The 12,122-nt window shown below is 49.9% G+C and overlaps 1 protein-coding gene across 4 annotated transcripts in view; it reads left to right on the top strand.

Moving 5' to 3' along the window:
• Nucleotides 1-12,122, top strand: part of PWWP2A (PWWP domain containing 2A) — a 31,662-nt gene that overhangs the window by 17,460 nt on the left and 2,080 nt on the right. For 2 of the 4 annotated variants that reach the window (XR_011681711.1, XM_071443645.1), the window contains exon 3: nucleotides 11,415-11,495. Coding sequence is in view for 2 of the 4 variants with exons in the window: in XM_071443645.1 (XP_071299746.1) it covers nucleotides 11,415-11,446 (32 nt within the window). In the remaining 2 variants the exon portion in view is untranslated. Of the gene's footprint in view, nucleotides 1-3,672; nucleotides 6,275-11,414; nucleotides 11,496-12,122 lie in introns of those variants that run through there. The other 2 variants (XM_071443642.1, XM_071443646.1) reach the window with 1 other exon arrangement.

Genomic DNA, 12,122 nt, shown 5'->3' with positions numbered 1-12,122 from the left:
GATGGGGCAGTTTGGGATAATTCCCTGGAGCAGCACCTTTGTGCCAGGCACCAGGCACTGAGGAGAGCTTGGCTCTGTGTTTTCCTCAGGAAAATACAATTGGTGCTGCTGGCTGGAGGTGGGAGCAGCAGGAGCTGGGAAGTGGGTGGTGCTGGCAGACCAGGGCTTCAGAAAACCTGAGCCACCTTGCACATCCGAGAGAGACACACAAAAGGAAAAGGGTGGAATAAGCCACATGGGAAAGGTGGCTCATGTGCTTGTGCCATGGGATGTGGTGTCTGAGCTCCTCTTCCTGCTTGCCCATGGCCTGAGGGCAGAACTTAGCAGCAGCCTGCAGGTAGGAGCTGGCTCAGGGAACAAATCAGGATCCCCTGGAGCAAGTTTGAATCCAAGCTTTGCTCCTTCAGTGTGAAGAAATGGATCTGTGGGGTTTCTTTAGGCTGTGTTTGACAAGTTACTTCCCAAACCAGGACCAGGCACATTCTGAGCAGCTGTGATTGCATTTCTGTGCCAGTGATTCCATTCCTCAGTGCAGAGGAGGAAGGGAGGGCTGTGGGAACTGAGGCTGTTCCAGGTGTGTGAATCCCTGTGGGATGGGGCAGAGGCACAGGGGCAGCTGGGCTCTGCTGAGTTGCAGCTGGGACAGGAAATAACACTTAAACTGAGGCAGGGACTTGGAATCAAGCACTGGAGGATGGATTGTATCTGTGACAGTGAAACCCTGGGTGCTGTGTGGGTCATGGCAGGGATTGAAACCAATGGACCAGGCTGAGCTGGGCTCAGTGCAGCCAGCAGTGGGAGAGGATCTGTCCTGTCACTTTGGCATTAGCAAGGCTGATTTTGGAAAACCAGAATATTTGTAAAAGTATGTCTGTATCAGAGGACTGTCCTCTGTGTCCTGTTGACATCCTGCAGGAATCACACTTGGAGTAGCCCAGCTTTGAGCTGAGGAAAGCTGCACTGCCCTTCTGCCAGGGGCCTCGGGGTGCAGCCTCCTGCTTGGCTGCTGCCATTTATGGAACAGCAACTTGAAATCAGGTTGTTCTTTAGGAAAAAAACAGATCTAGGTCAGTTTTCATGTTTGTTTACAGATGTTTTGGATGTCAAAGATGCAGTATGAATAAGGAATATTCTCCTATGTGCCAGGCACGTGCTGGGATCCTGTGCTTTGGGAGGCAAGTGCTTGTTCCCAGCACTGAGGTTCTGTAACAGAGCCACAGCAAATTCAGGTGGCAGAATTGTCCTTGCCATCCTTTAACAAGTGCACAAAGGGGGAGAAGGGATCTTGCTTTGGCAGTAAAATAAGCAGATACAATTACAAGCAAATATTTGCTTAAATTCTAATTTAGCATAATTTTTTATTTAGTAATGTGTAGGATTTTTGTTTGGCTTTAGGAGATGCTGGGGTTTAACTGCACCTCTGCAGTGCTTCAGGATTTTAAAGCACGTGGTGCCAGTTTGGGTAGTTAGTAGCTCTGGTGAAAAGAAACTAAAGGCACAAAAACGATTTTAATGAGTATTGTAGTCAGTTTAGTTAGAAGTTTAGTTAATTAAAAAAAAAAAAAAAAAAACAACTCTTGAGGTATTTCAAGTGTTGAAGGATTTAGGAATAATCTCTTCTGGTACATTTATATGGAAAAAAATGGGTTGGATCACGTTTTAGGAATTCCTGATACTGTGTCATGTATTTCAGGGAATTAGGCACACAAAGGGAAGAATGTGTTGCTGCTCTTTGTTTTCCTGGTGGCTGAGGTCCTGCTGCTGGAGGCTCTAAAGGAAGGAAACAATTCTTGCTTTTGGTAGTTCACCATCTGGAAGAGCAGCCTGGTTTCCCTCTTCTCCACTGGCTACAAATGGAATCTGTAGCAGGAAAATAGGAGTTTTGTGCCTTCTGTTCCATAGTTTTACACAGACACAGCATTATTCCCCAGGAAGGTGCATAAATGTTACTGTAACTATTTAAATTTGGGCTCCTGGCCTTGAGGTTTAATCCCTGATGGGATGTGCTGCTATTTTTGCTTCCCTTGTCCTTCTGGGGTGCCTTTTCTACCCCTCCACGGCTGCCTGGTGTCCTTCTCTTTCCTTTGGAGATAAAAGCCAGGAGTTTCAAAGGCAGTGCTTCTCTTTGGACAGCAGTGAACAAAGGGACTGAGAAAATGTTCACATTGAAGAATCAGAATCCCCATGGCAGTGTTGGCTGCCAGGAAAGGGCTGTGTGAGCTGGGTTCAGTGGGGCAGGCAGGAAGGGCCTGAGTCGTGTCAGTGCCTGTCCTGACACACATCTGTACCTTGTTCTGGGGCAGTCCTTAGGATGGCTCCATAGGGAAGGGGCTGGAGCCCCAGGAGCAGCTGAGGGAGCTGGGCAGGGGCTCAGCCTGGAGAAAAGGAGGCTCAGGGGGCCCTTGTGGCTCTGCACAGCTCCTGCCAGGAGGGGACAGGGACAGGAGCAGAGGGAACGGCCTCAGGCTGGGCCAGGCAGGCTCAGGGTGGGCACTGCAGGAATTTCCCCATGGAAAGGGGGCTCAGGCACTGGAACTGCCCAGGGAGGGTTGGATCCCCATCCCTGGAGGTGTCCAAGGAAGGGCTGGAGGTGGCACTCGGTGCTCTGGGCTGGTGACAAGGTGGGGATCAGGGACTCAGTGCTGTGGGAGGGCTTTTCCAATGTGGGATCTGTGGGATTCTGCCTCCAGCACTTGAATGGAGCTGCTCCAAAGCAGAGTCCAGCCTGTGAGCTCACTGGAGATCCCAGGGGAGCTGTGCCCTCAGCCAGCCTGAGCTGTCACTGTCCCACAAACCCCAGATCCCACCTGGAGTGAGTGACCCCATGGAATGAGTGATCAACAGTCAGTAGGCTGCACTCAGGGAATTCAGTGGCACAGACACTGAGCTGACCCAGGTGATCAAGTTTTCAGTCACTGTATCTGAGGAGCACAATCTCCTTAAAATCCCAGAATCCCAGACTGGTTTGGGTTGGGAGGGACCTTAAAGCTCCCCCAGTGCCACCCCTGCCATGGGCAGGGACACCTCCCACTGTCCCAGGCTGCCCCCAGCCCCGTCCAGCCTGGCCTTGGGACAGCCACAGCTGCTCTGGACACTCTGTGCCAGGCCTCCCCCTCCTCCCAGTAAGAACTGGTGGCTGGTGTTGGTTCGTGCAGGGCTCAGTACTTGGGCTGTTCCTGGCTGCTTTATCATTATTTATTCCTGTTCTCTGGAGTAAATGGGAAAGCAGAGGCAGCCATGGGAAGGAAGCACCATTAGCAGGTTTGCAGTTCCTGCTCCCTCAGGCACTCGGCTCCATGTGTGGAAGGGCTCTGCAGGTCACGTTTAGCTTTGTGTTGGGAGCTGCCATCAATGTATAGATTTTGTGAATTAATCTCCCTGCTTCCTGAGCTGTCTTTAAATGTCTTTACAATTGGAATTCTCTCTGGATGCTGAAATGGGGTGAGATGTAACAGATTGGTTCTGTGGCTCCTCCTCAAACCCCAGCCCCGGAGGAGTTTGCTCACTTGTGTCTGTCTTGTGATAATGTCCATCTATTTTTTGTCTTCTGCACACGATGCACAAAGCAGGTGAGCCAGTAACTTTTCTGGCCACCTCAGCTTTTGCTTTACCTACTTTTGCAATATGTACTGGAAGACATTTAACCATGTTCCCTTTCTCTCCCCTTTTCAGCTCAGAGACACTAATGACCCGCTGTTTTTATGGAACCTCACTACACTGCCACGAAGAGCACCAGCTCATCAGGACTGAGAGAAATCTGAGACTGACTTGTCCTATTTTTCCTCTGAAATCTTCACCAAGTAGTAACCATTTTTTTGAAGGGGAAAGGGGGTAAAAGATGTTAAAGCTCCCCCTCGCACCGTTAGGGCATCTGTACCTAATGTACATTTTCCTTAAAATTTCAAAAGATGTTAGGAAATATTTTATAAAACTTTTTTGCAATAAATGACGCATGAAATGACGAAAGACTCTATGACACTTACATGCAAGGAACCACTTGAAATATTAGGATGAAGATTCACTGCAGATAACTGGGGTTTTGTAATGTGACAGTCACGTTTGTATGTTTTGAGAGGTGCCAGTGACGGAGCCAATTTGCCTGGGAAGTTGACTGTAACTTTTGAACTTTTCTTTTAATTCTTGACTTTAGCATTGCAATTTTCCATTCTCTGAGGCTTAGTTAGTATTTAGTGCAGGTGTTAGCAGAGCTGTGATCTGTGATCAAAGCATGTCCAAACCCAGTTGTATTGTGAAATATGAACAGTCCTGCTATTGAGACCAATATTTCCCATAGAGGTGATGGAAAGGACAGTGACCACAAACTCCATGGATCTCTGTTTTATGGGAAAGCTCCTTCTGTGTGAATATGGTTGCATTTTATTTATGCTATTGTAACACTTAGGGAATTGAGGGTTGTGAAATAACCTTGAGAGGGGCTACAAGGCAGAGAGCAGCGTTTTGATTATAATCCTATAACAGGATGGGAATCATGGATGGGATGATTCAATGGGATGGCATTTCTATTTCAAATCATGGCTTATTTTTTCCTTTTAACATGAATATTTTTCAGATAGATAACTAGTAGAGAGCAAAGGTTTTATTAGAGTTTCTGATGGTTGTTGATCTGAGTTGGGTTGACTTCTTTGAAAAGCTGTAACTCAAAAAAAAGAAACCCACTGGGTTTTATCCATTTTATTCCCCTCCCAGAAAGGTCTTGGGTAAGACTGACTTCAGTGGAGCTTGGGAATGCTGGACACGCTGCTGAAATCTTGAGTTATTAAATATTAATTTATTTGTCACTAATTATTTCCATTGTGTGCACACTGTCTCGGCAGAACCATTTCTTTAAAGTTCTTAGCAGGGGATTTATTGTGTAACCTGGGAAAATAAATATTTGTTTTGAAGATATGAAAATGTGCACATAATCTACTAAAAGTCAAATTTCTGTTTCTATCGAGATGAAAGGACTTGTAGGAAACTTTTCCTCCTTACTGATATCCTGATTCAATTGGAGAAAATAAAATGTCTTTGTCTGGATCGTTTAAAACCAGAGACTCTTTTCCAAGGGGCCTCTGGGTCAGCACAAAGACAATTTCTTCGTGTCTGGAGCCTGAATGAACCACATAAGATTTGAAGTTAGGACAACTCTGTCATTGGCAACAGGTTTATACTTGTTAAACAATCGGAGAGGGGGAAGTGACAGGCTGGGACAGGCCCCCAAACCCCAGCCAGGCCCATCAGGGATTCACACACTGAGTGTGTGGCAGCTCGTGCTTTGTGCTGCTTCAGTGTCTGCTTTTCAGAGCTAAATTCTTTATTTATAAATGCAGAAATTGAATATTCACTACCTACTTTTTAAAAACAGGCTGTACAATGCTGTGCAGTGCGTTCAAATTGTACCGTTTGCCATAACGATTTCACCATGAAGTACAAACTTTTTTTTTTAAATTTGGATGAATATTTGTTCTACAGTGCTTTTCCTTTTCACCAGTGGAAGAGGCCCAGCAGTCTGGTCCTGCTCAGGGCCTGGGATGTGACTAGAACTGAAAGCTTGAGACATGTGAATGAGGAAAGGGGTGCCTCGGTGCCGGCTCCGTGCCAGCCTTTCACCTCCGCTTGGATTGACAATGGATGGGGGCTTGGCCTGATCAGGTGCATTGTCCCCCACCCCCCAGAAACCAAACAGAAAAGCCACCAAACCACATGGCACAAACCAGTTTCTGCTCAGGAAAAAGGCCCGGGACTGTGGTGGCAGGGTTGTTGCACATGGCGTTGAGGAGTGCCTGCTGTTGTTTTGGAAGCCGGTAGTGCCTGGCTGTGCCCCCGGATCCCCAGGGCTCTCCTCCCCTCCCTCCCTGAGCCCAGCAGCTGAACCAGGAGGGATTAACCCAAGGGATGCAGGTGTGCACTGGAGAATATGGGTATAGAGCAAATAGCATCCAAGGGAGCTCATGTCTGCCTTGCTTTTCCCAGCATTGCGTTGGAAACCACATTTTCATTTGGAAATGAAATTGTCAGGGATATTCTAATGAGAGAGAGTGACAGTAATGTATTGCTTTTCACTTTTTTGCTTTAGTTGCTTAATATTTAAGCTTTGCTCCGTGCTACCTTCTTGTCTGTATATTGAATGGTCACTATGCCTCTTTCATTTTGTAGACTTGAATGAGGAAAATCTGATTCACCCTTTAAGGTTTGCTGAGAAGTAAAAATGATAAAGAATGTTGTGTAACATTTATTCAAATAAAGCCTTGATTTTTTTCAGTGCTCTTTTAAAGGGAAATAATGTTTTGATGTCTTTAACTTTCTTGCTTTATTAGTCCTTGACCCCAAAACCTTTGATTTATGTCAGAAGTGGTTTTTCTGGATTAAACAAAGACTAAACTCAGCTTGCTGGTCCACTGCTGGAATTCCGTCACGTGGACAAGTCTCTACCTAACCTCACCTTTCACCACAGTGGCTGGAAGATCCCAAACCATGCTCAGCTAGGTGGATGCTGTCCAAAGCAGTAGGAAAAATTGTAATTAGTAAGAAAAGATGATGTGGTAGAGACAGGTGGTCCAAGGAAGCCCTGGTGGCTCTGCCGCAGTCCCAGGAGGAGGAAGGGATGCCAGGGGAAGGGGCTCCTGCCCTGGCACACGCAGTCCTTAGGCTGGTGTTTATGGAGTTCTCACAGTTTCAGACAAGGCTTGCCCTCACAGGTAAGTGTACAGGGGGATTTCTCCATCCAGGGAGGAGTTGCCTTGTCCTCAGCTGTGTTTCCTTGACCCGGAGCAGGGATCAGGTGGTGCTGGAGAGGTAATTTCTGTTCCAGGGCTCCATCCCACTGCGCTCAAAGGAGGGCCATGCCAGCAAGTATTTTTCCAAATACCTGGTGGTGTTGGGTTGATGTTTGGACTTGATGATGTGAAAGGTTCTTTTTCAACCTTCGTGGTTCCATGATTCTATGGAGTGGCAGACTCTGGCACTGCACTATCCAATAAAATAGAAGGCAGTATTTACACACATTTTTTCACTTGCATTTTGGTACTGTAAAGAAAGATTCCCTTAGTTGAGTTGAGCTCCTGGGCTAAACAAAAAATAAGCTGCTTGAGTTAACTTAATTTCCAGGAAGATCTGATTTCCAGGAAGCATTGGTGGTTTTATGGCACAGGGTGTTTTTATGGCACAGAGGATGCCAGGAGCTGGTGGGTACCCAGAGGTACTAACCCGGCTGGGAAGGGGTTGTTGCAGTGACCTGCTGTGGATAATGAGGAGCTTTTCCCAAAATCGATTTTACTGTGAAGTGCTGCTGTTGGCTCAGCCTGGGGTGCTTTGGGAGCACTGTGACAAACACCCACATCTGGCTGTGGCCGAGCACAGCTCCAGCAGATGGTTTTCTTTTCCTTCATGGTTGTTTCTCATTCTGTCGGGATTACAGGAACTCCCATCCCCTTTCTCTCATTATTCCCTCAGCCTTGCAGCAGTTCCTCCCGAGCCGGCGATCCTCATTAGGCGGGGAAATCCTGCTGAAGTGTAATTGCTCGCTAATGGCTTCTCCTTTGTGACACCGAGTTGGCAGCAGCGCTGTGGGGACGGAGCCACGAGAGAGGTTGGGCCGGGCAGATTGCAGAGCTCTGCAATTACTCCGTGGATTAATCCTCACTCCAGTGGTTGGCAAAAGGATAAAGGTGGCCCGCGGCCCACACAAAGCCCACACAAGGCCCCTCTAATGGCGTTTGCTGCTGGCCCCGGCTATCAAAAGGGCGACGCTTAATGCGGGCGAAAGTGCAGCTCTGGCACGAGGGCTTTGGAGAGATTCCCGTCCAAAGTGTGAGGGGTCAGAGTTGAGATCTTGCAGGGTGAGACCAACAGGACCACTGCTGAAGGGAGTGGTGGCTCGGTGACAGTGGCACTGGGAACTCACACTGTCACACTCGGGTATTTGGGAGCCTTTCGGGCGAGCCCGGCTGTTGAGGGGCTCCTGTTTCCCTCAGGGCTCTCCGTTCCCTCGGGGCTCCCGATTCCCTCAGGGCTCCCGATTCCCTCGGGGCTCCGATTCCCTCAGGGTTCCTGCCTCATCTGCCTCACGGAGAGTGTCAGGTTTGCATGGAGAGGCCCTTCTGTGCTTGAGGGCTTTGTGGGAAGCTGGGAATGGCCCAGGCTGGGAGGATTCTGTGGCACGGGAGGTGTGCTGGGTGCTGAGCCAGCGCCGAGCCCCTCGGGCAGAACCCAGGCCTGGCACCAACTCCCCTCACCGCAGTGCCTTTGTGTCCTCCTCCCCTGTCCCTGCTCCAGTTGTTTTGGGATTTGTTCTCCCTGCCGTGTTCTGCAGGCAGAGCAGGGAGCCAGGAAAAGGCTGCTGTTGTTTGCTGGGTCATACTGCGGGGTTTATTCACATTCCATATCCGGCTTTTATGGTTCTGCTCCTGCTTTTCCCTTGAGTGTCTCTGTGCTCTTTGTTTTGCCTTCCTTGCTGGGTTTGCAGCACAAGCCGTGGGTGCTCTATGCAGACTGGGCACCCCTGCAGAGGTTTTGGCATGTTCTGGATTTGGGGTAAATATTCCAAGCCCAGGAGGGGTAGTTCTGATTTTGAAATCCAGATTTTCAGCTGAGCTCCACATCTTAAGAGCTTGGGGACTGGAATTTCTGCCTGTGGTTGTCTTGGTCATTAAATATTAAGTGAGGCTGCTCCTGCTGGAGGGTTCATCCAAACACTGAAGGCTCTGAGCTGTCAGGGGAAGGGGCTGGGGGCCCCAGAGTGTTCAGGGATAGATACTGGGCCATGCTAAGGATAAGACCCCAGGAATACTGACACTGCTCAGATGGATGGGGATAAGGCATCTGTGATTCACTCATTTGGCTGTGGTTGCTTTTAAAAAGCATTGGGCATGAGCTGTGAGAGCAGAACTGGGGGGGTTGGACTTCACACTCTCTGCATTAACACTGCAGGATCCTGTCAGGAGCCATCAGCTGCATCTTGCCTTGGAAAACCTGCTGCTGGCTCCAGGCTCCAAGGCCTCAGCTGCATTCCAGCTGGGAGCAGGGACACAAATGTGTTGGAGAGCTGATGCTTCAAGGGCAGCTCAGGGCTGGAGCCATGGGCAGGGAATCTGTGCCATGCTAAGAATAAGACCCCAGGAATACTGACACTGCTCAGCCTCCTCCTTTCCCTAAGTTCCAAATACTGCAATTCTCCCTCCCTCAGACAGAGAAGCGCCCCAGGATGGAGGGTGACAGCCAAAGGAGCTCATGGAAATAGGACAAATGCAATTAGAAAAGTCCTGGCCCCGCTGCCTCCCCAGGGACCTGCTGGGCACTCGCCAGCAGCACTCAGGAATACACTCAGGGAGCTCTGCCAGCAGCCACCGCCCAGATGAGATACCAGCATTTCCCTCTTCCTGCCATCCCTGTTCCCTGGGGTGTCTGCAGGGAGGGGGTGCTGCCCTTCACTGCCCAGAGACAGGAACAGAGCCCCCCTGGCCAGCGTGGGCTTATCCCAGAGCAAGCACAGCTCCTCCTGGAGCTCCACGCCCTCCCAGACACTGCCCAGAGCCCACGGACAGCAGGCAGGGAGTCCTGGGAAGCAGGAGCAGAGCACTGGGCCCAGGCAGGCCGGGAAAGGCAAATCTAATCCTGCTGCATCCATTTAGGGCATGCGGGATTTGTGAATTGTCTCCTTGAGAAACAAAGGGGGAGAAATACGCAGTTCTGGGGACTACAGGCTGCAGCTGCAGATGGTTTCCAATTGGGAGATTCCCACTGAACGTGCAGAATCAGGGAAAAAGGGGTTTTAATTTTCAGTTGATTTAGAGGCTTTAATCTTTGTCAGGGTAGGCAGTGATGCCTCTGGCTTAGTGCCACAATTCCTGTGCCAGGCGCTGCCCAGAGCCCCCCCAGCAGTCACAGCCCTGCCCAGGGTGGGAAAAAGTTGCTGAGCAAGAAAATGTTGGGATTCATCCAAACAGGGAAAGCTTGTGAATGAGCAACGTATGAATGCTGCACATTAAATGTGCCCCAGTGCATCTTTGCCCTGTTGGAGGGAGGCACTGGGGTGTAATTGGTTCTTGGCTGCAGCAGTAATCCCTTGGGAATAACACAGCTAATTAAAGCCTAGGAGCTGGTGACCAGCAGCTTCTCCTCTCTCCCAGGCTGGGGCTCTGCTAATCAGGGGCAGGTAGATCCCAGGAAGTTTTGTGTTAATCAAGGAGGGAAGGACTGGGCTCCAAAGCTGGGTGCCTTGTCAAATCCTGAATGTCCCAAGGGATGAGCTGGGGGAGATTTTGGATCCTGCTGGGCAGGAGAGATTGGCTGTGCCTGGACCCTGCCCTGGAGTGTGGCTGCCTCCCTTGGGGCTGGGGTTTTGGCAGAGAGAGCTGAAGATGTGAACTGGGGAGCTGCTTTTTCTATCTTTTAAGAGATGTTAAATGCTCCAAATCTTTGGTGGGACAGAGGGAACTGCAGGTGCTCAGCTCCTCTGGGGGTCAGGCCTTGGGACTCATGAGCAGGATCTGGAATGAGGCCAGGTTGGATGGGGCTTGGAGCAAACTGGTCTCTGGAAGGTGTCCTTGGTCTCTGGAAGGTGTCCCTGGCCTATGGAAGGTGCCCCTGGTCTCTGGAAGGTGTCCCTGGCCTATGGAAGGTGCCCCTGGTCTCTGGAAGGTGTCCCTGGCCTATGGAAGGTGCCCCTGGTCTCTGGAAGGTGTCCCTCTTCTCTGGAAGGTGCCCCTGGTCTCTGGAAGGTGCCTCTGGCCTATGGAAGGTGTCCCTGGTCCCATGGAAGGTGCCTCTGGCCTATGGAAGGTGTCCCTGGTCCCATGGAAGGTGCCTCTGGCCTATGGAAGGTGTCCCTGGTCCCATGGAAGGTGCCTCTGGCCTATGGAAGGTGTCCCTGGTCTCTGGAAGGTGCCTCTGGCCTATGGAAGGTGTCCCTGGTCCCATGGAAGGTGCCCCTGGTCCCATGGAAGGTGTCCCTGGTCCCATGGAAGGTGCCTCTGGCCTATGGAAGGTGTCCCTGGTCCCATGGAAGGTGCCTCTGGCCTATGGAAGGTGTCCCTCTTCTCTGGAAGGTGTCCCTGGCCTCTGGAAGGTGCCTCTGCCCATGGCAGGGAGTGGGACTGGATGAGATTCAATGTCCCTTCCTGCCCAAACCATCCTGGCAATCTGTGATTCTCAGCCCATCTGCAGCCAAAAGGATTAAAGTCTCTGAGGGGACAGAGAAGTGAGTGAGAACCTCTGCATAAAGCAGAGACAAATCCCACTGTCAGTTCTGGTGCCAAATAATGAAAGGTCTGAGCCACAAATGTTATGGAAATCCTGGAGAAAGTTCTTTGTAGGGAGAGTCTAACCCAGCTCATGGACAAGACCAACACTGCCTTTATTTTTGTGCAAACACCTCAGGGGAAAGGCCAGCTACTGAAAGGTTTTGTGTTTGGCAGGCAAAGGAAGGAGCAACAAAGGCAGGAGCTGAGGATGGACAACTCCAGCTGGAAAGGAGGCACGTGCTGGTTACCAGGAGGGTGAGTAGCTGTTGGAACACTTGAGCAAGGAACTGTTTGGTTTAGGAGCACTTCTATTTAAAAGATTGTGTTTCATAAACCAGTTTTTTCCTAGTAGAGGTTGTAAATCCAACAAGTGTGACTCAAAACTCCCTGGCATGCCCTGAGTTGTGGCCAGTGGCACCAGGAGGAGGCACCAGTTATTTTACTGGTCTAGCTGTGAGGACTAGTTCAGACATTAAAAAAACCACTTAAAAATCAAAAGCAAGACAGATGCACTTGTTCAGGATTTGGACAATGCAGAAGGACTTTCAGGCAATTAATTGGAATTTTGCCTGGAGGAGAACTTGCTGTGCTGGCAGATAACACCTGCCAGAGGTTTCTGGTCCAGCTGGATGGAGAGTGGCCCTGAGGAGGCAGGGATGACCTGGAGCTTTGAGTTCTCAGTACCAGCATGCCCAGCTCCCAGTGACTTTCACACAATCCAATTAAATTACAAACACTAATCAGCTGCAGCCCTGCTTCCTTTGCCCTTCCCTTCATTGGAAGCTCCAGGTGCACATCAGGCATCCTGCAGGGGAGTTGCACAATGATTTGATGATGTGTTTGCACAGCAGGTAGGAAATTCAAAAGCTTTGTTGTGCTTCT

The sequence above is a fragment of the Agelaius tricolor genome, unplaced genomic scaffold, assembly GCF_023055355.1.
Source record: "Agelaius tricolor isolate 1412-34295 unplaced genomic scaffold, bAgeTri1.0.p SCAF_18, whole genome shotgun sequence".
Classification (NCBI taxonomy): Eukaryota; Metazoa; Chordata; class Aves; order Passeriformes; family Icteridae; genus Agelaius; species Agelaius tricolor.
The sequence above is the reverse complement of the archived record's forward strand: the minus strand, read 5'-3'. Positions and strand labels throughout refer to the sequence as shown.